Source organism: Chrysochloris asiatica, unplaced genomic scaffold (genome assembly GCF_000296735.1).
Source record: "Chrysochloris asiatica unplaced genomic scaffold, ChrAsi1.0 scaffold00006, whole genome shotgun sequence".
NCBI classification, from domain to species: domain Eukaryota; kingdom Metazoa; phylum Chordata; class Mammalia; order Afrosoricida; family Chrysochloridae; genus Chrysochloris; species Chrysochloris asiatica.
This window is the reverse complement of record NW_006408524.1, coordinates 5,252,641-5,273,522: the sequence shown is the minus strand read 5'-3', so window position 1 is coordinate 5,273,522 and position 20,882 is coordinate 5,252,641. Positions and strand designations below refer to the sequence as shown.

Here is a 20,882-nt window from a genome sequence, read left to right as displayed (position 1 = left end):
TACAGGGTTTCCGAGGGTGTAAATCCTTACGGGAGTAGAAAGCCTCATCTTTCTCCCACGGAGCGGCTGGTAGTTTCGAACCACTGACCTTAAAGTTCGCAGCCCGATTCGTAACCACTATATACCTGTGTTTAAAAAACAAAACAAACAAACAAACAAAAATCGCTAAAGTGAATAGAAATACTGTTAACTGATGGTACATGGAGGAGATTATAATCATTGTAATGAAACAAGGTGTATGATTTGTTGAATGTAAAACTGATGATCTGCCCTGTAAACTTTCACTCAATTCACAATGAAAACATTAAAAAAAAGAGAGAGAGAGAGAGAGAACACAGCCACCAGTTCCTATTCATTCATCCTAAGTGGAGGTGGGACAGGCATCCCAAAAAGCTCCCCTCTCTTAGGGCAGCACAAGTCACTCTGTGTATGTGGACTTGGCTCCAAGCTCTTCCTGGAATCTTTGCTTCCAGAGTTAGCATGCTGGTTTCTTCTCACCATTGAGGTCCCTTCTTAGACCAAAGCTCCCACCTCAACCATCGCCCCCTGCACCTCCTCTCCCCATCATTGTAGACTGTTTGACATTTTTATTATGACAGCATTCTCTGAGACTCCATTCTCTCTCCCTCCAGAAAGTGAGCACTAGGTGAACTGGGCACTGATGTGTCTTGTTCGATACTGACCCCTGGACTTAAGACCTGGCCTGGCACATAGTAGGTACTCAACATTGAATCTTTTTCTTGGTGTTTTAAGCTTCCTATGGCTGCCATTAACAAACTTAAAACAATGCACATTACTATCTCACAGTTCTGGAGATCAGTGGTGTAAAAGGGGCCGTAGATGGTTCCTCCTGAAGGCTCTAGGGAGAAAACTATTCCTTGCTTCTTCCTGCTGCTAAAATCTGCCCACATTCCTTGGCTGGTGGACACATCCTGATCTCTGCTTCCATCATTACATTTCCTTCTCTGAATCTCTGTAGTTCTAGATCTCTTGCCACTCTTATGATAACATAATCCAGGATAATGTTCCCCATCTCAAAACCCTTAAACTAATTGCACCTGCAAAGTCCTTTTGCTACATAAGGGAAAAGGCTACAGAGATTAGGACATGGGCACCTTTAAAGGCCATTGCTCTGCCTCCATCACTGTGGTTGAGTAGATTCTGACTCACAGCAACCCTATAGGACAGAAAAAACTGCCCCATAAGGTTCCCAAGGCTATAATCTTGACAGGAGCAGGCTGTCAGAGCACTCTCCCACAGGGCACCCAGTGGGTTTGAACTGCCGACCTTATAGCTAGCAGACCAATGCTTAGCCCATGGTGCCGCTAAATCTCCTTATTCATTCTTTGACATCTCAGGAACATAAAACAACAATCTCTAGGTCTCCTCTGAAGAACATAGTCTACAATCTCAACCTCACAACATTTCCACTTACCTATCTGAGCATTCTTGGGTGGTGCAAAGAGTTGAGCACTCAATTTGCTAATCCAAAGGTTGGAGACACCGAGCAAGAAAGACCTGGTGATCTCCTCCCAAAGGTCAGGCCTAGCCTTAAAGACCCTTACAGAGCACAGCTCTACTGTAACACATGGATTGCCATGCATGGGAAGCAACTAGCTAGAGGCCTTCACCTTTCTGCTCATCCCTGTTCTTTCTTATGGGTCATCTAAAAAGAGATTCACTTTATATTCAGATTTTTTAATTCTCTTCACTCAACAATTATAAAATATAATTTAATTAAAACTATATCGTTTTTATTTCTTTTCGAAAGGACCACATGAAAGATGGGGCAGTTTTTTTTAACAAGGCAAGCCTTTTTAAGAGTAGGACTCACAACTGTTAATGTATATGTAAGTCATTAAGATCACTAGGGAGAAAGTGTTAGAGGGTCCAAATCTTTTCATCTGGAGTACTCATGAGTTCACACCCTTCCAGAGAGATTCTCTGTCCTTGGATAGTCAGAGAGCTCCAAGGGAAGAAAGTGTTTGTGGAGAAAAAGACAAAAGAATGGAAGTCAGAGAAGCACAGGGTTGAACAAGCACAGGACTGCCTGGAACTGTCCCTAAGCTAACTGCTGGGCATTTCCAGTGAGAATAGTGAACGCACTTGGGAGACACACTCTTCTAGAACAACAGTGAAAAGCCCAGAAAAAGTTCCTGTAAATATCAACTTGTACTTTATTTTTTTTAAAGAGCAGAAAATGGAGGGAAAAGATGTGGGTTTCAGATATCTGACTGTACTGCATGGTGTGTTCCTTTACCAAATAAATTTCTATCTATCATCCTAGATTTCTGGCTACTGTATTTTTGTTGTTGTTGTTTAGAAAATATCTATTTAAAAGTGAGAGTTCACTGTCTGCAGTAACTCCTGCCCAGAATTCTGAGCACACTGAAATAAAGATCACCATGTTTGTAGTTCCACCTTGATGCTCAGCTCTGAACTGAGTTAAGTGATCAGCAAATTGCTGTCTACACAGGAAGCAGTTCTACAGAGACTTTTAAAATAAAATTTGTGAAGTCTGTTTCTCTAGTTAAGTTCACACTTATTTATTCTCTATCAAAAATCAGAGGTAAAATTCTGTCAATACTCTTTAACAGAGTGTGATCCAATCTGGCAATTACAGCAATGCTTGGTTCTTCACAATGCAGTAAGTGGCACTCCATTTATCACAAAGGTCTCTGTCGGGGAAACTAAACAACTAGCTCCAATCTGGCTAAAAATGAGGCTGAGCCGAAAGGAAGGATTTTAATCAACAAAAGTATCATAAAGCCCACACTGTATCTCTATTTTCTGAATATGCTATTAGTATTTTCAAAGAATAAAATATAATTATTTGTAACTGGAGAGGTGCACATTAATTATAATGAATATAGTTTAATACATTATTATCATTGTTATTAAATGCCTTTGAGTCGGTTCCAGCTCATACCAACCCTGTTGGTTTCTGAGGCTGAAAATCTACCATGAAGCAGAAAGTCTCATCTTTCTCCTGTGGAGCAGCTGGTGAACTTGAACTTCAGACCTTGAGGTTATCAATGCAGTGCTTAACCTATGGAGTCACCACACTCCCATCAATAGATTATACAATAACAATTTAAATATATTCCATTTTCACAACAAACATTTCACACAACAGAAGTGATAAGAATCACTATTTTTACAGAAACCCTTGTGACCAATCTGTAAATAAAATGCATATTGAATTCCTAGAATAAAATAAAAGTGGGGACACTGGAAGTTCTTATTCTACAAAATCATTCATTAGATAGTCAACCCTACTGTTGTTGTTATTTACTGCTGTCAAGTTGGTTCTGACTCATATGGACCCAGTGTAGGGTTTTCGACGCTATAAATCTTTGAAAGAACAGAAAACCTCATCTATCTCCAATGGAGCAGATGGTGAATTTGAACAATTAACCTTGTGGTTATCAACAATGTCTTCATATTGCTCCTAAAAGGGGGTGAAAATTGGTTCTTGCAGGGGGTATAGGTGTATTAAAATGTATCTGTTGTTGTTAAGTGCCAAAGAGTAGGTATCAACTCATAGAGACCCTATGCACAATAGAAAAAAACACTCACTGCCCGGTCCTGGGACTACCTCACAATTGTTGCCACGCTTGAGCCCATTGATGCTGCCACTTGGCCAATCCATCTCGCTGGGGGTCTTCCTCTTTCTCTCTGACCCTCCACCTTACCAAACATGATATCCTTCTCCAGTAACTGGTCCCTCCTGACAATGTGTCCAAAGTATGAGAGACTAGTTTGGCAATTCTGGCCTCTTAAGGAGCACTCTGGCTGCACTTCTTCCAACACAGATCTGTTGGTTCTTTTGGCAGCCCATGGCACTTTCAGTATTCTCCTCCAACACCATCACTCAAAAGCATCAATTCTTCTACGGTCTTCTTAATTCACCGTCCAGCTTTTGCATGCATATGAGGTTATTGAAAATACCATGGCTTGGGTCAGGCGCACCTTAGCCCTCAGGCTGACATCTTTGCTCTTCAACACTTTAAAAGATCTTGTGCAGCAGATTTGCCTAAGGCAATACGTCATCTGATTTCTTGGCTGCTGCTTCCAAGAGTGTTGATGGTTGATCTGAGCAAAATGAAGTCTTTGCTTTAGATCCAGAGAGGGAGAGCAACTGTGTGCCGAAGACCTGGGAAGTATGGGGGCAGGATTGCAGGGTATACCCTTTGACTGGTTGATGATGCATGGAGGGGATTGTAACCATGGCAGTGAGACAATATACGATAGAATGAATATAAAACTAATGTTCTCCCATGTAAACTATCACATAATTCACAATAAAACATTTAAGAAAAAAAAAAAATGAAGTCTTTGACAACTTCAATCTTTTCTCCATTGATAAGAAAGTTGTATTTTTTTTTTCCAGTGGTGAGGATTTTTGTTTTCTTTACATTGAGATGCAATCCATACCAAAGTGAATATTTTAAGTCCTCTTCACATTCAGCAAGCAAGGTTGTATCATCTTCATATCGTTAAGTTGTTAATGAGTCTTCCTCCAATCCTGATGCCACGTTTTTCTTCATATAACCCAGCTTCCCGGATTATTTGCTCAGAATACAGATTAAATAAGTTTTGTGAAAGAATACAACCCTGTCACACACCTTTTCTAATTTCAAACCATTCAGTGTTCCCATGTTCTGTTCAAACAACTGCCTATGTATAAGTTCTTCATGAGCACAAGTAAGTGGTCTGGAATACTCATACTTCACAGTATTGTCCATAGCTTGTTCTGATCCACACAATCAAAGGCATTTGCATAATCAATAAAGCACAGGTAAACATCTTTCTGTATATTACTCAGGTATGTATACTTTTGGAGTCCATGTGAGGTACTGTGGGATAAAGCATTGGACCACAAATTCAGTTTCAACCACAAGGTCAGTGGTTAAAATTCACCAACCACTTTGGAAACCCTATACAGGGTCACCATGAGTTGGAACAAACTCAACGGCACTTAACAAAAACAACAAAGGAAAAAAAACAACAAAAACCCGTAACAGGCTTTGTTGTTGTGAGGTGTAGTTGAGCTGGTTCCAATTCACAGCAACCCTATGCCCAACGAAATGAAACACTCCCTGGCCCTGCACAATCTTCATAATTGTTATGCTGAGCCCACTGTTGCTGCCACTGTGTCAATCCAGCTCTTTGAGGGTCTTCCTCCTTTTTGTTGACCCTCCATTTTATCAAGCATGATGTCCTTCTACAGGAACTGGTCCCTCATGACAAGATACAAAGAATGGGAGACAAAGTTCCATCCTGGCTTCTAAGAAGCTATCTGGTTGTATTTCCAAAACAGATTTGTTCTTCCGGCAGCCCATCACACTGTCAATATTCTTCTCCAACAGCACAACTTAAATGTATCCATTTTAACATGGCCTTACTTATTCACGGGTCAATGTTCATATCCAGGAGGCAGTAGAAAATACCAGGGCTTGGGTCAGGCACATGTTAGTCCTCAAAGTGACATCTTTGTTCTTCAGTACAATTAAGAAGTCTTTTGCAGTACTTTGCCTAAATTCAACACGTCTTTTGATTTTTAGATGGTCATTCCCATGAGTGTTATTTGTGGATCCCAGCAAACAATTTGTTGGATCCAGTTTTGAGGATTTTACTTATTGGTCTACTTGTGAAGATTTTTGTTTTGTTTACTTTGAGATGAAATCTATACCTTTAATCTGCAGTCTTTAATCTTCAACAGTAAATATTTTAAGTCCTCTTTGCTTCCAGAAAACAAAGTTGTATCATCTGCATGTCACAGATTGTTAATGAGTCTTCCTCCATTCCTCATGCTATTTTCTTCTTTATATAATCCAGATTCTCAGATTATATGCTCAGCATACAGAATGAATAATTATGGTGAGATTCAAATCTGACGTACACCTTTCCTGATTTTAAACCATTTTAAGCCTCTAGATTTGTTCTAATGACTGCCTCTTGGTCTATGGGCACATTCTTCATCAACACAATGGATGTGTTCTGGAATACCTATTCTTCACAATATTATTCATAGTTTGTTATGATGAGAGTTGAATGCTTTTGCATAGTCAATAAAACACAAGTAAACACCTTTTCGGTATTTTCTGCATTCAGCAATATTACCCCATGTACAATAAGCTGCTGCAACCACTTTTGGATCATCTTCAGCAAAATTTTATTTGCATGCATTATTGATGAAATTCTGCAATGTTCTTCACATTCTACTGGGTCTCCTTTCTTCAGAACCGGCACGAATATGAATCTCTTCCAATTGGTTGCCCAGGTAGATGTCTTCCATATTTCTTGGCACAGACGAGTGAGTGCCTGAAGTGTTGTATGTTTGACGAAACATTTCAATTTGTCAATTCATGAAGCCTCAGTTCTCACCAACGCATTGAGTGCTGCTGGAATTCATCCTTCAATACCATCTGTTTTTAAGATGATTGAATATTGACCATTTACTTTTGGTACAATGAACTCTGCGAATTCCTTCCATCTTCTTTTGATGCTTGCTACATGATTCAATATTTTGCTTATAGAATCCTTCAGTATTTCAACCCAATACTATATTTTTCCCTCAGCTCTTCCAGTTGAGAAATGCTAAGTGTGTTCTGCACTTCTGGTTTTCTAACCCCAAGTCTTTGCACATTTCATTATAATACTTAACTTTGTCTTCTCGAGCTGCACTTTGCAATTTTTTGTTCAACTTTTTTACTTTAGCATTTCTTTTGTTTTGTTTTTTGTTTTGTTTTTTTTAGCTTCTCTAAGCTCGAGAGCACGTTTCAGAGTCTCGTCTGACATTTATTTTGGTCTTCTCTTCCCTGTCTTTTTAATGATGTATGATGTTTCTGATGTCATTCCACAATTATTCTGGTCTTTAGTGTCTAATGCATCAAATCTGTTCTTGAGATGGTTCTAAATTCAGGGATATACTCAAGGTCATATTTTGATTCTTGTGGACTTGTTTTCATTTTTGTTAGCTTCATCTTGAACTTGCATATGAGCAATTGGTGGTCTGGGCTGGTGATATGGAGCTTCTCCATCATCTTTCACCATAGATGTTGCTGTTAAGTGCCATGGAGTTGGTTCCAATTCATAGAGACCCTAATGTTGGATTTCTGAGGCTTTAAATCTTTGCGGGAGCAGAAAGCATCATCATTCCCCCAATGAGCGGCTGGTGGGCTCGAACCTTGGACACTGTGGTTCGCGGTACAATGTTTAAGATATGGAGTCATCTGTAGTCAATCTTATTCCTGTCTATTCCATCTGAAGTCCATGTGTAAAACTGCCTTTCTGGTTGTTGAAAAACGGTATTATAATGAGTAAGTCACTTGTTTTGCAAAATTCTATCATGCAATCTCCTGCATCATTTCTATCACCAAAGCCAAGTTTTCCATCTACTGATCTTTTGTTTTGTTTCCAAATTTCATATTCCAATCACCAATAATTATCAGTGAACCTTGAATGGATGTTTTTTTCAATTTTCAAACTAAAGAATTTAGTAGAATTCTTCAATTTCATTATCATTGGCTTTAGTGGTTTGTGCATAAATTTGAATAATAGAGTTATTCACTGGTCTTCCTTGTAAGCATATAAAGTGCATACAGCACTGTATTTCAAGATGGAGCTTGAAGTGTTCTTTTTGGCAATAAACATGACACCTTTCCTCTTCATTTTGACATGCCCAACACAGTACACAAAAGGATTTTATGATTCAAAATGGTTAACACCAGTCCATTTTAGCTCACTAATGCTTATTAGTATATCGATGCATTTCATTCCATTTATTGAAACTTCTAATTTTCCTAGATTGACGTTTCATACATTCCCTATTTTTATTTTCAGTAACGGATGTTTACAGCTATTTCTTCCCATTATGAATTGTGCCTCACCAGCAAATGAAGACTGAGAAGCTTTGCTCCATTCCTGTCATTAAGGTCAATTCTATTTTGAGGAGGCGGCTCTTCCCCAGTTGTATTTTGACTGTCTTCCAACCTGAAGGGCTCAAGTGTGGCACTTTATTAGCTAATATTCGCTGCTGTTCATAGAGTTGTTGGTGGCTAACCATTCAGAAGTGGTCTGCCTCTCCTAAATCCTAGTCTGTCTCAGTCTGGAGGCTCAGCTGAATCCTTTCCACCATGGGTCAACTGCAGAGCTTCCAGAATCATAGCAACACACAAGCCACCACAGTTTCACAAGATGACAGACAACTGGTAGACTATACATATTAACATTGCAAATTAATTACTATTAAGTCAAATGGACAAAACCAAATTAAAATAGCATATGAAAAAAACCTACACATTTTTTAAATGCTTCAGAGACTCATTGAATTTTTTTTTTTTGATTCTTTAAAAAAATTCAGCAGGGAATTTAGCAAGTAGGGGATAAACTGGCTTACTTATTCAAGGTACAGGAAAGTAAAGGTGCATAGTTTGGCTTGCTTCAGTCCATTACACTGGAAAGGTAAATAGGGCTGATTATAATATTGAAGAGAACTACTTGAAATAAAAATAGAAAAAAAAAGTGAGACATATGAAGAAATCAGGCTGTATACACAATACTGCATACGGATAGGAAAAGTTTTTCTTTTGTTTAGGAACTTTAATCCACATGATGTTTCAACCCTTCTCTAAAATACAGTCCTGGTGTGGTTCCATAGAATAATCACTGGACTGCTAACCACAAGGTTGGCGGTTCAAACCCACCAGCCGCTCCTTGGAAACCCTATACAGAGTCATTAAGAGTTGGAACTGACTCGACAGCGCTCAACAAAAGCAGCCAAATAATAGTATTTCCTAAAAATTGCCATGAATTGTCTTCCCTTTACTACGCACAGTACTGAGTTCCTTTACACCTAAGAGTGAATGAACAGAGAGGAAAGGCATGCAAATGAGCACCACTGTACAGGTGATTTCTCTTTGCTTTCACAGAAAGACTCAGCAGCATCCCTTGTCATCTATGGAATGCCTAGGATGCGCTACGATTCACAGGGGACTAGACCACACCTGGCCCCGCTGTGAGCGGTAGTGGAGAAGGCCTCAGTCATGGAGACAACATTTTTGCAAAGCTCTGTGGAGCAGAATGTAAAGACCACAGAAGATGAGGCAACTCTGAATTCTTGGGTGATGTCCTATTTTAAATCTAAAATCCATTCTAACTACCTACTAGATGCATGTAAGCACTTACATTTCTTTGAATTGCCCTAGTGTTTAATGTTGTTAGAATTTCAATATTGAAAACTCATTTACTACAAACTTGCAAGATACTACTATGATACATTGTTTTAGGTAATGCAAGTGGATTAAGACACTTAACTCTGCAGTAAATCCAGTCTTCCATGGTGAAGAACCAAATATTTACTTTCCAATATCCTTGTTTCCTCTGCTGTTTCTCATGACATTGATGCTGTGCTTGTTAAATGCCATCAAATCAGTTTCAAGTCACATTGAGTCTGCATAGGGTTTTTGAGAAGGTAAATCTTGTGGAAGCATAAATCCTCAACTTTCTCCCTTAGAGCAGCAGCTGGTTGGCTTGCACCACTGACCTTGTGGTTCGCAGTCCAGTGCCTATCTACAGAGCCACCATGCTCTCCATGATGATGATATATGAGGTAAAATCAGTTAATGTTGAGTTGAAGGAAACAGTCAACTGTCAGTTTATAAGAGAGGATTATGATTTGAGAAATTGGCTTCAAGAGACAAAAAAGAAGAAGTGAGAGAAAAGCATTCTAATCAAAACCAAACTTCGTAGCCGTTTTAGTTAACAGGGTCACATGGTTTCTGGTTATAGCTGTGCACCACAGCTGCAATTCAAGGTAAGAGCAATTCTTCCAGTTTTGCACAGAATAGGTCAATAGCTATCATTATATATGTGTGTAAGTCTAGGGACACATTCCATGTGTTTGTTTCTACTTGAGAGTACAAAATAAATCTTCCACTTCCATCTATAATATCTCCCAGTACAAATGTATTAGAAAGTCAGCCAAGTTCAACTTCAGAAAAAATAGAGCCCAAATAAAAGACTGATATAGTCACAGAATGAATAAATATTGCAATAATTTGCATGCAGACATATGTACTTTTTGAATAATGCTTTACACAAAAGTATCTTTTGTTGTTGTTGAGTGCTGGGTAGTAAACCCTGCAGGATTTGTACTTCTGAGTCTGCACATCTTTGTAAGAACAGAAAGTCTCATCTTTCTCCTGCAGAGAGGCTGGTGGGCTCAACCCACTGACCTTGCGGGTGAAAATCCAGTGCTTATTGTACGGAGTCCCCACACCTACTAAAAATATAAAAGTTTATAAACCTACTTGCCGTTTTGCACCCAAACAGGCAAGGCTTGTAGGAACCATGAATAGAGTGAAAAACTCTCCAGCGAGATACACATCGAAACACCTATATCATGTAATTGCTCAACAATAAAGACATGGTTAGAAAAATCATATGTAAATATAAGCATAATCAATTTTAAAAACCATCATCTGGTCATTTCCACATTATAAACAGCATTTACTGGTGTGGTCTGGTGGACAAAAATTTTGCAATTAGAACCACCTGGCTGAATTTGTGGTTCTGCCACTTTCTTAGCTGAGTGCCTCTGATTCCATCCACTAACCTTTCTTTATACCAGTAAAATAACACAACCCCAATGGGAAAATCCAAGGCTTCCTATACTCAGGCATAATGCATAGGAGGCTCTTCCCCAACTCAGCTGTAATCTGCTAACCTTCACTTTGCTCACTGTTTTCTGGAGCCCTGATTGGACCTTCTTCGTCTGTTTGCGATTCTTAGAAAGTTACAGAAAGCTCCTCCTTGGTCATCCTTGGGTCTTGGTCCCTGACCAGCACACCTGGGTTAAGCTGAAGAATCCTGACCAACCCATTCACTCATTCATTCATTTATCACATTGTATTCCGTGAGGCCCACGTTCATGTTTATCTTATTCAATATTGTAGCCCTCAAGCCTACCACGATGACAAGCAGATAGTTTTAAGATTCAGCTAAATATCTGGGGAATCAATGAGTAATTGGTTAAATGAAGCACTATGTACAACCTATGAGGCCTTGGAAACCCTGTACAGGGTCACTATGAGTCGGAACCAACTCCACGGCATATAACAACAACACGGCACATAACAACAACATGACCACATCTGAGAGTAAGCAACAACTATCCTTTTGAGTTATTAATAATTCAGTGATATAGGAGTAGAGACAGTCAGTCATCTAATAATTTTTTGAAGAGAGAGCCAGAGAATTTTAAGGATACTGGTAATATGACACTGTATTGGTCTATTCAGTATGCCTCCCAACTCAATATTGCTTTGTTTCTCTGACATAAACAAGTTCTTTACAAATGACAAATCATAAATCCAAAGTACTGGGTTAGTCAAGCCAGTTTCTCTGTGGACTCCAGGAACCTCAGTGGACTCAGCAGAGCCATCTTCTCCCTGCATGTTACTACTGCAAAGGGCAATACTACACACAGCAGAAAGCACAGCCTATTCTCGGTAGCAGGCTGAGCATTTCCACGCACTGACTTTAAAGACAGAGCTCGACACCCAAATGGAATGGTCACATGGAAGGTGAATGTCATTGTAGCTTACTTTATTGAAGTTTTATGCACATTTTTTTGTGTGACATTGGCTGCAATCCCCCCATTTTAACAGAACTTCCCCAACTACCTCCTAATGTTTACCTTTTCCATTCTTCCTTCTTTTCTGCCCTTCATAACTTTTGAGCTTTGTTACTGGGCAAGTGCTGTCATGTTTTACTTGCATGGCTGATCCTTCTGAGAAGTACATTCCCCCTTGGTGCTGTTATTAATTCTATAGGGCTGTCTGGATAAACACTGGACTGCTAACCACATGGTTGGTGGTTCAAACCCACCAGCTGCTCCTTGGAAACTAAACAGAGTACCAATGAGTGGGAATTGACTCAAAGGCACTTAACAACAACAACAACAACTATTTGGTTGAAAAGTTGATCACTGGGGGGTGAGATGTCATTTGCACTGAGATTTCTTTCCTGGCCATGCCAGACCTAAAAGTAATAAGTATATGAAAATATCTTTATTTTAGCCATGAAACAAGAAGTGAGAAAAATGTAGCACGTGGATTGGAAAAGAATGGTTTTTACTTATTTATTATTATTATTTTTATTCACTCAATTTCGATTTTATCAGAGATGACAAGATGAAACTAAACACCATCTCTCTCCCAAAAGGAGTTTCATATTTAGGAAGATGAGTTCAGTAAAGCTCTTTCATCTAATATCACTGATTTATGATTCATAATATGGATTTACTATAACTATAATCATCTAATCTTAGAGGAGAGCCTTCAGGTGACAGAAGACAAAACTTCTTGAGAAGTTTTTGATTATTCCAACACATACTTCCTTTTTAAAGTATAATTTTAGTTATGATATTAAAAAAAAAAAAAACTTTTGATGTTCATTTGAACAGACAGTTCAGTAAGTGTGACATATCTAAATACTATGTTATAATTATCAGTGGGCTTTTGTGAATGAATATTTGTCTTATGTGGTCTTATTTGAAGTCCTAGTGGAGTCCTGGTGTGGCACTGTGGGTAAATAGACTGAACCACAAAGTCAGCAGTTCAAGCTCACCAGTCACTCCCTGGAAACCCTATACACAGTCACTATGGCTCAGAATGGACTCAACAGCACTTAACAACAATGTGACTATGGGATAAGCTCTGGACTACAAGGTCAGTTTGAACTGCAAATTCAGTGGCTCAAACTCACCATTTGCTCCGCGGAAACCCTATACAGGGTTTCTGTGAGTCAGAACTGACATAATGGTACTTAACAACAACAACGACGTGGTATTATTATTAAAGCAGCCCCTGGTTTAGCAAATACACAAACAAGTGACCGTCAAAAAGTATTGCTATAGGGTTCCAGTTCATATGTACACAGGTTTAGACCAAGCAAAATATGTTTTAAACATGTCTGTGAGACCAGTGGATGACTGCAAACATATTCTATCAGTAATGTACTTGTCTTAGTCTTGTGAGGGTCCTTCCAAAAAGGAGCCAAATCAAAACAGTGACTGGAGGGATCTGAAAAGCAGAGAGGAGTTCAGAAGGTTATGGAGGCTGTTTTACTAAATTCCAAAGGTGTAACCTTGATAGATTTTTCTAAAAGGACACAGGACGAAGTTTTAAGAAAACGGACTGAGAAGAAGGCTAGAAAATTGTATTGTATAGAAAAATACAAAATGGAATTGTATTCCATCACACCATTGTCCCTGATCAGTCTCTGAGTGTAGCAAGGGCTGTCCTACAAGAATTTCTTTGGGAAACCTTATCCCATCAATACTACAGTCCTGATCTGGCCCCTTTAGACTTCTTTTTGTTGGAAAAACTCCAAGGACATTTGAAAAGAATACGATTTGAGTCCCTCAAGGAAGCCAAACTGCTGTATTGACATGAAGTGATGTGAAGAGTGCAGGCTTCTAAAGGGAAGGGTTAGAACCTGTTAACACGGGTGACAGGGCAGGCAACAGACAACAAGAGGGAGGTTAGCAAGGAAGCGGGAGACACAGGAGGAATGCAATTGAGTGAAAAGAGGTAAATACTGTGAACTGTAACTGTTGGTACATGGAGGGGATTGCAACCATGTGATGAAGCAAAGTGTATGATTTGTTGAATGTAAAACAGATCATCTGTTCTGTAAACCTTCACTCAACTCACAATAAAAAAGATGAGATAAATAAATAAAGAAACACTGCCATACAATTGTACAGACCTAGTCAGAAAGTATGCTGAGAAACAATAGTTTCACGTCTTTACAGTTCTGTTGGATAAAGGTTTGGATGATTTTATAGCAATACTGTTGACCTCCCCTTGCATAAACATAAGAACTGAACTTAAGATCAACATTTGCTAATTAAATCCCTTTATATTCTATCCATCCTTCTGTCTGTGTGCATATAATAATATACTATTTGTACAGATTTTCTGAAGGCCAGAATTATTCATCTACCACCACATACAAAATTCCTTGAATAAAGGGAGTCACTGGAATCCTAATCTAATGGCTCCTTAATTTATTCACCCAAGAAACATTTGCCTAGTGATGTCACTGAGAAGAAAGGGAGACTTTGATAAACACAAGTGTTCTAGAGATGGGCAGTGCATCGGAGAACAAGATGGACAAACCTTGGCAGCTCGAGAAGGCCAAGGTTTGTCCATCTTGTTCTCTGAAATTGTTTGTAGTTTACCAAGGTTGGCTGACATTTCCTGGGTAAATTATAAACAAATTGGTTTGATACTTTCTGCCTGGTCCTGAGTTCAGCCCACCATGTGATCGTCAGCACCTTGCAAGGATTGGTCAGTAGACTATGCAAATGAGGGGAGTTATAGCCTAGTTGGAATCCTGGTGTGGCGTTGTGGGTTAATGCGCTGTACTGCAAAGTCGGTTTGAATTGCAAGGTCAGTGGTTCAAGCTCATCAGGATGACGGAAACAATATACAGGATGACTATGGGTTGGAATTGACTCTATGGCACTTAACAACATAGCCTAGTTGTGCCTATGACCCAAATAAAGTGTCTGTGGCTTACAGAGACAGGATTGGTCTGTGCATGGCTTTAGTATAAAGACTACATATTGATGAGGGCTGTATAACTATAAGCAGTCAGACTAAAAGGTTTTTCTGATAGATAGAAAGAAAGATGCAAAAAGAGAGACACAGAAAGAAAACGAAGAAAGCACAAAGAGGAAGTAGAGAGAACAGGGAGGCAGGGAATTCCCTCCTAAAAGATCACTCCTAGAGTGATCAGGCTGTAGAGTCAAAAGGAGCCTGTCATAAGGGACTGAGAGGAATCCCGTGTGGTCACAAAGCACTTACAGAGTTGGGCTGCACTAAGAAGGGAACCTTTGCCCACTTGCTCCCTAAGTTGGTCCTGATCCTATGTTGTAACCTGTTCCTTAATAAACCACTTCACTCTGAGTCTGGTCTGTGAGTTCTCTGTGGTCACTGCAACAAATTACTGAACCTAGAAAAGAAGAAGAGTGTGCTGTGGGAGGAGCAGTTGGTGTTAGAGTTGGTAAAAAGTCTGGAGAGTGGAGGTAGGTTTGACTTCCAGTTCGGAGGGATCAGCTTTAAGCTGATGTTTAATCCCATGATTCTTCCCAAGGTTAGGCAAGTTCAGGTGAGATTACTACTACGACTCTGGCCATACTGTTGTTGTGAAGTGCCATCAAGTTGATTCCAACCCATAGCGACCATGTATAGGGTTTCTGAGGAGCAGCTGGTGAGCTTGAACCACCAATCTTGCAGTTCAAACAAATTTGCAGTCTGACGCATTAGCCCACAGTGCCACACCAGGACTCCTGGCCATATTACAGGGATATTATTGTGAAGGAGACAATTTTTAGGAAAACAAACTTCTTTAAACACTGAATGACATCTTTAGGAACTTAAAACAAATTAAATGAAATATTGCCCAGTCCAGAACCAGGGCTATGGGCCATCAATTGTGGACTGGATCCGTTGTGGATTGTGATGCAGAAGGTTTTCACTGGCTAACTTTCAAAAGTCTCACCAGGTCTGTCTTTCTAGTCCAATTAAGTCTGGAAGGCCCACTGAAATCTGTTCAGCATGAAAGCCCACCTGCAAGCCTCCACTGGGGGATAGGTGGTGGAACCCAGATCTCTGCATGGAAAGGGAGAATTCTACCAGTGAACCATCAATGTGTGGTACCTAGTGTGGTTTAAAGGTATCTCAGGGCATAATCTCTGTTGTGTCTTTCCCCCTTTGCAGACCTCGTCTTCCTCTATTCTTCACTCTTAGATTGGCTTTATCATTTACTGATTATTCCTGAAGTCAGTTTTTAGATTTCAGAAAATGAAACTTAGACATAGGAAAGCGAAGCAGTAAGCCATGTTTATCCAACTAAAGGAATTGCAAGTGATGCCTATGACAGTACTAATTATCATATGACAAGCTGAACTAATCTCAGGCTATCTCTATTACCTTCCATGCACTATCTGTGGATGTGTATTAAGAAATGAGAGCCCACACTTCAATAGGGAGGATGTTATGGAAAGAAGCCAAAGGCAGGAAAGGCAAGAAATCCTGGGCCTGGATCACTGGATTATAACAGGATATCTTCAGACCTCACTGGTCTTTAAAGGGAATGGGGAAATGATCATTTCAAGTCACCATAGAGTTTCCCTAGTACTGGAAAAGCTCACTAACCTACATTATCTGGGCAAAGGTGAGGAGTAAAGAACCCCTCAGTGAAGACGCTGGTGTGACAAAACATCCGGATAACTTGGTGATCATTTTATCTACCTGCCACATTCGAACCTAAGTGCTTTATTGTTGCTGTTAAGTGCCGAGCCCTTTGGATCCCATATGTCATGACAGTTGGGAAGGCAGCAAATTGGAGGAAAATTCAGGAAGAAGAGAAATGATGCTCACAGAGAATCCCGTGAGAAGAACATCGGTGTGTTCTCACCCATATTTCTATTACACGTTGATGGTACAACTTCTAGTCATTCCACATGGTGGTGGTGGTGGTGTGGCATCGAGCCAGTTCCAATTCACAGCGACCTTGTACAGGGTTTCTGAGGTTGTAAATTTTTACAGAAAGAGAAAGTCTCATCTTTCTCCCAAGGAGCAGCTGGTGAATTTGAACTGCTGACCTTGCGGTTATCAGACCAATGTGTAACTCACTACACTATCAGAGTTCCTAGAGTCAAGTTACATAATAATAATTAATAACTTCATTAAAATGAGATACATTTTATAGTCTAGTCTAATCTAATTATAGTACAGTAGACTGGTGTGGTGCTATTGGATAAGCACTGGACCACAAGTTGAATCACAAGGAGGGTGGTTCAAACCTACCAGCCACCCCTCAGAAACCCTATACAGGGTCAGTATGAGTTGGAACCAACTTGACAGCACTTCACAACAGTATACTTAGTATAGTAAATGGCTGTCCATGGTCCTAGTAATAGTCACTGGAAAGAGTCCAGGGATAGTCAACCCAGGGTTCTGAGACTGGCACCCTTCCTCTAAGCCACTGGGATCTCTTCTCCTGGATGGGATCTCCAGGGTTATTTCACCAGGGACTGGGCCTACACACTGTGACTGTCATCCTGCTACTGAAGACTCATGGCAAGGCAATACAAAAATAAGCCCTAGGCACTACACTTCGTCTCTCATACTTTGGACATATTGTCAGGTAGGACCAGTCGCTAGAGAAGGATATCATGTTTGGTAAGGTGAAGAGTCAGAAAAAAAGAGGAAGACCCCCAACGAGATGGTTTGGCTAAGTGGCAGCATATACGGACTCAAGCGTGGCAACACTAGTGAGGTTGGCCCAGGATCCGGCAGTGTTTCGTTCTGCTGTGCATAAGGTCGCTATGGGTCGGTGCTGACTTGATGGCACCTAACAACAAGGCACTACACTGGGTATCTCATTATGTGTATTTTACAACTGCAAAAACGGAACTTCAGAGAGCCTAAGTGTAAATGAGGCAAGGACAACTGATTTGGCTGTGCAAAACCAGAATCTAACTACAATTATGTACAACCTCAAAACCTCTTTACGACTTGTCATCTTATGCTGTCAAGTTGAAGCTGACTCATGGAGACAGCTGTAAAGCTGAGTCAAACTGCTCTCGGGGGTTTCTTTATAGAAACAGCCTGTCAGGCCTTTCCTTCCACGATGCTACTGGGTGCCAAACTTTCAATTATCAGCTGAGAGCAAACCATTTGCTCCACCAGGGACCTCACTACAGTGACTAAGTTTTAAGCATACCCCTAAACCCCTCTCTCTATATTGACTGCAGCACTGGACTGTGAACCACAAGGTCGGCAGTTCGAACCTACCAGATGCTCCTCAGAGACCTTCCACAGGGTCGTTATGAGTTGGAATCCATTCAACGGCACTTAACAACAACATCATGAAAGCAGATATTTGCTTTAGCTCATGTTTCAGCACTTTAGCCACCAAATTAACAGCAATGAAGAATGGCAGGTAATGACATCATATCAAAAATAGTTCTTGCAATATTTAAAGACTGATTTGGCTGTCAAGGAACACCACTGATCACTGAACAAGAAATGAATGAAAATCTAATGCAGGAAAAAGCAATGGGGTTATTATGTTTAGTAAATACAGGTAGGTTACCACTGTTAGCACTTAGACTTTCTGGATGGTTGGTGTGTTCATTAAAATGCATCTCCACCAGGAAGACCCATCAAGTAGTAACTGATGATATTGACCATTTAGAGAAAAAAACATACAAACAAATAATACCCTTTAGTTGTTCAAATCCAGGTAATGAAGACAGCCTTTAATACGTGCTTTTAAAAGTGCCACCAGTGGTCTGCAAACCTACAGTTCCAAAAGATTGTTAGTAATAGACTCCTTGAATGATTGGTGGAAAAACTGGGCAAAATGAGAACCATACTTTATAATCAAGGTTGCTTAATTAATTAGTTAGAATACTAGCAAAATCTACATCTAAAATAATCATTTAATTGACTCAATTCAAAAAATAAATTATTAGTTGCTAAATATGTAAAAATCTAAAATGCATTAATGAGCTTACTTTTATTCCTTACTTATTGACATCAGCTTAAGTGTGATCATTAACAGTGATATTTTAATTAAACATGTTGATAAAAGTCTGACTTTGCTCCTTTCCATGTAAGCAAAGACATAATGCATTTTTTTAAAGAAAGTATCAAAATGCTTTCATTGCCCAGCAAAGGAGTATGGTCAAAACAGATATCATTCAAGTTAAGCTAAAAATACTTAATAGGGAAACAAAGGAAATAGTCTTTTGCCAGATATCCTCTGATAAAAATGCCGTCCAATGTCATCTGCATTTATTTTCCATTAGGCAAAAGGTCTGCTATCACCCTTGTTCATATTCCCTACTAACGTACTCCCGTCTCTTAGTGGTTAACTGTTGTGGAAAAGATGCACAGCAAGAGTGGTGTTTTCATTTCGGCTCCCAGTCAGGGCATGTGCTAAGCATCATGCCATCAGGTGTGAAGTCGGATTTCCTTTACAGAGTTATTGTTAGTGAGGCCAGGATACGAAGACTTACTATTCTTACTTTCTCTAAGAAGTGGATTGCACTATAAATGAGTAACTGCTATTTCTGTATGTGGCTTACCAACTAGCTCTGGCAAAATCAAAATGAAAACAAAACACCAACTCTATTTTTTGCATAAGAATTGGCTTTGCAATTTGTCATAATTATATTGGACCGGCATCCTGGTTCTGTAGTCAGTCCTGCAACATCATGCCTACAGGTGCAGGTGAGCGCTGACGTTTTATTAGAGACACACAAAACGGATTCAGGAGGACACATACCTGATTGCGCTGGCAGATAAGTGACCATAGGAGCCACTTGCTGAAGAGCTGCTGCGGGAATTATTGAGAATCGTGACCAAGGAGTTGGGAGATGTCCTTATCATGGTCTGAAGGTCAAAACTATGATCAGACAGCGGTGATATGGACAGGGTACGCTTCCGGCTCGGCCTGGCCGACAGCCTGGGGCTGGGGAATCTGGCGCCTGTTGTAGAAACAAAACAGAACCTCATTACCTCCAGTTGTATTGGCTACCTGTTATTTATTGCCCCTTGCCTGCGCAGAGTGAAGGATAAGAAGCCAGTGGCTTGCGGTGATGCGTGCCTCTCCTCCCACTTGTGAACAACAATAGAGGAAATTAGGGAGAAATATTTATCTTCCAGGGGCTTACCTCGAGGGAGCTCTGTTTATTAATGTGCAGGCAAAATGATAAATTGCTAAACAAAAGAGAAAGACTTTTATATGTTATCCCTCTCATTTCTAGTGATTTATGAATCTGACGCCTGCTTAGATATTCCCATCATTAATTCACCACAAGCGACAAAGACAGTGGTTCCCACACAACAACCCCCCCCTTCACCCCAATGTGCAACACTGTAAGGCAGGGGGCCTCAGGAGGAACATGAATTGAAGTATCCCGCGAGAGAAAATTCAGCCTTCGTTCCCCATGATTTGTGTAGTTATCTGATCCATGGAATACGGAAACCTTTACTAAAACAACTTACAAGTAATTACCCTACATTAGTAATTTTCAATCAGGGATGAGTTCCCCACCCTACTCCAGTCCCCAAGGGACATTGGACTTCTGAAGACATTTTTGGTTACCAAACTCAGGAAGTGCCACTGGCATCTATCTAGTGGGTGCGGCAGGCATGCTCCTAAACGTCCTACAATACACAAGATAGTCCACCCACCCACCCGCTGCCATGCCAAAGTGCCAAGATTGAGAAACCCTGCCCTAAATTTACTCTAACTTAAGAGCATCAATCTCAACAAAACATTAAAGTCTTGTAGCTTGTTCTCAGATTTTCCAAGCTGGGGGAAAAAGACCCTGTAAACATGGTGATGAGTTTCATCATGCCTTGGAGGCATTTTATTCTCCTCGGAAGCTGGTTTCTACAGTCAAAACTTGTTGTTATTAAGTGCTGTGACTTGTGATTATATGAGTGTTGATAGTAGATCCAAGCAAAATGAAGTCTTTGACAGCTTCAATATTTTCTCTACGTATCATGATGCTATTTATTGGTCCAGTTTTGAGGATTTTTGTTTTGTTTACATTGTGATACAATGCATACTGAAAGCTGTTATCTTTGATCTTCACAAGTAAGTATTTTAAGTCCTCTTCTCTTCTAGCAAGCCAGGTTATATCATCTGTATATCTCAGGCTGTTAATGTGTCCTCCTCCAATCCACATTTATCTTCATATAATCCAGCTTTGCGTATTATTTGCTCAGCGTACAGACGGAATAAACATGGGAAAATGATACAACCTTGGCGCACAGCTTTCC

At 40.0% G+C, this 20,882-nt stretch overlaps 1 protein-coding gene across 1 annotated transcript in view; it reads right to left on the bottom strand.

Moving 5' to 3' along the window:
• The window catches only part of GLI3 (GLI family zinc finger 3), a 414,242-nt gene that overhangs the window by 97,230 nt on the left and 296,130 nt on the right, over positions 1 to 20,882 (bottom strand). Inside the window, exon 6 of the mRNA XM_006832110.1 lies at positions 19,378 to 19,579. Coding sequence (XP_006832173.1) covers positions 19,378 to 19,579 — 202 coding nt within the window. The remainder of the gene's footprint in view (positions 1 to 19,377; positions 19,580 to 20,882) is intronic.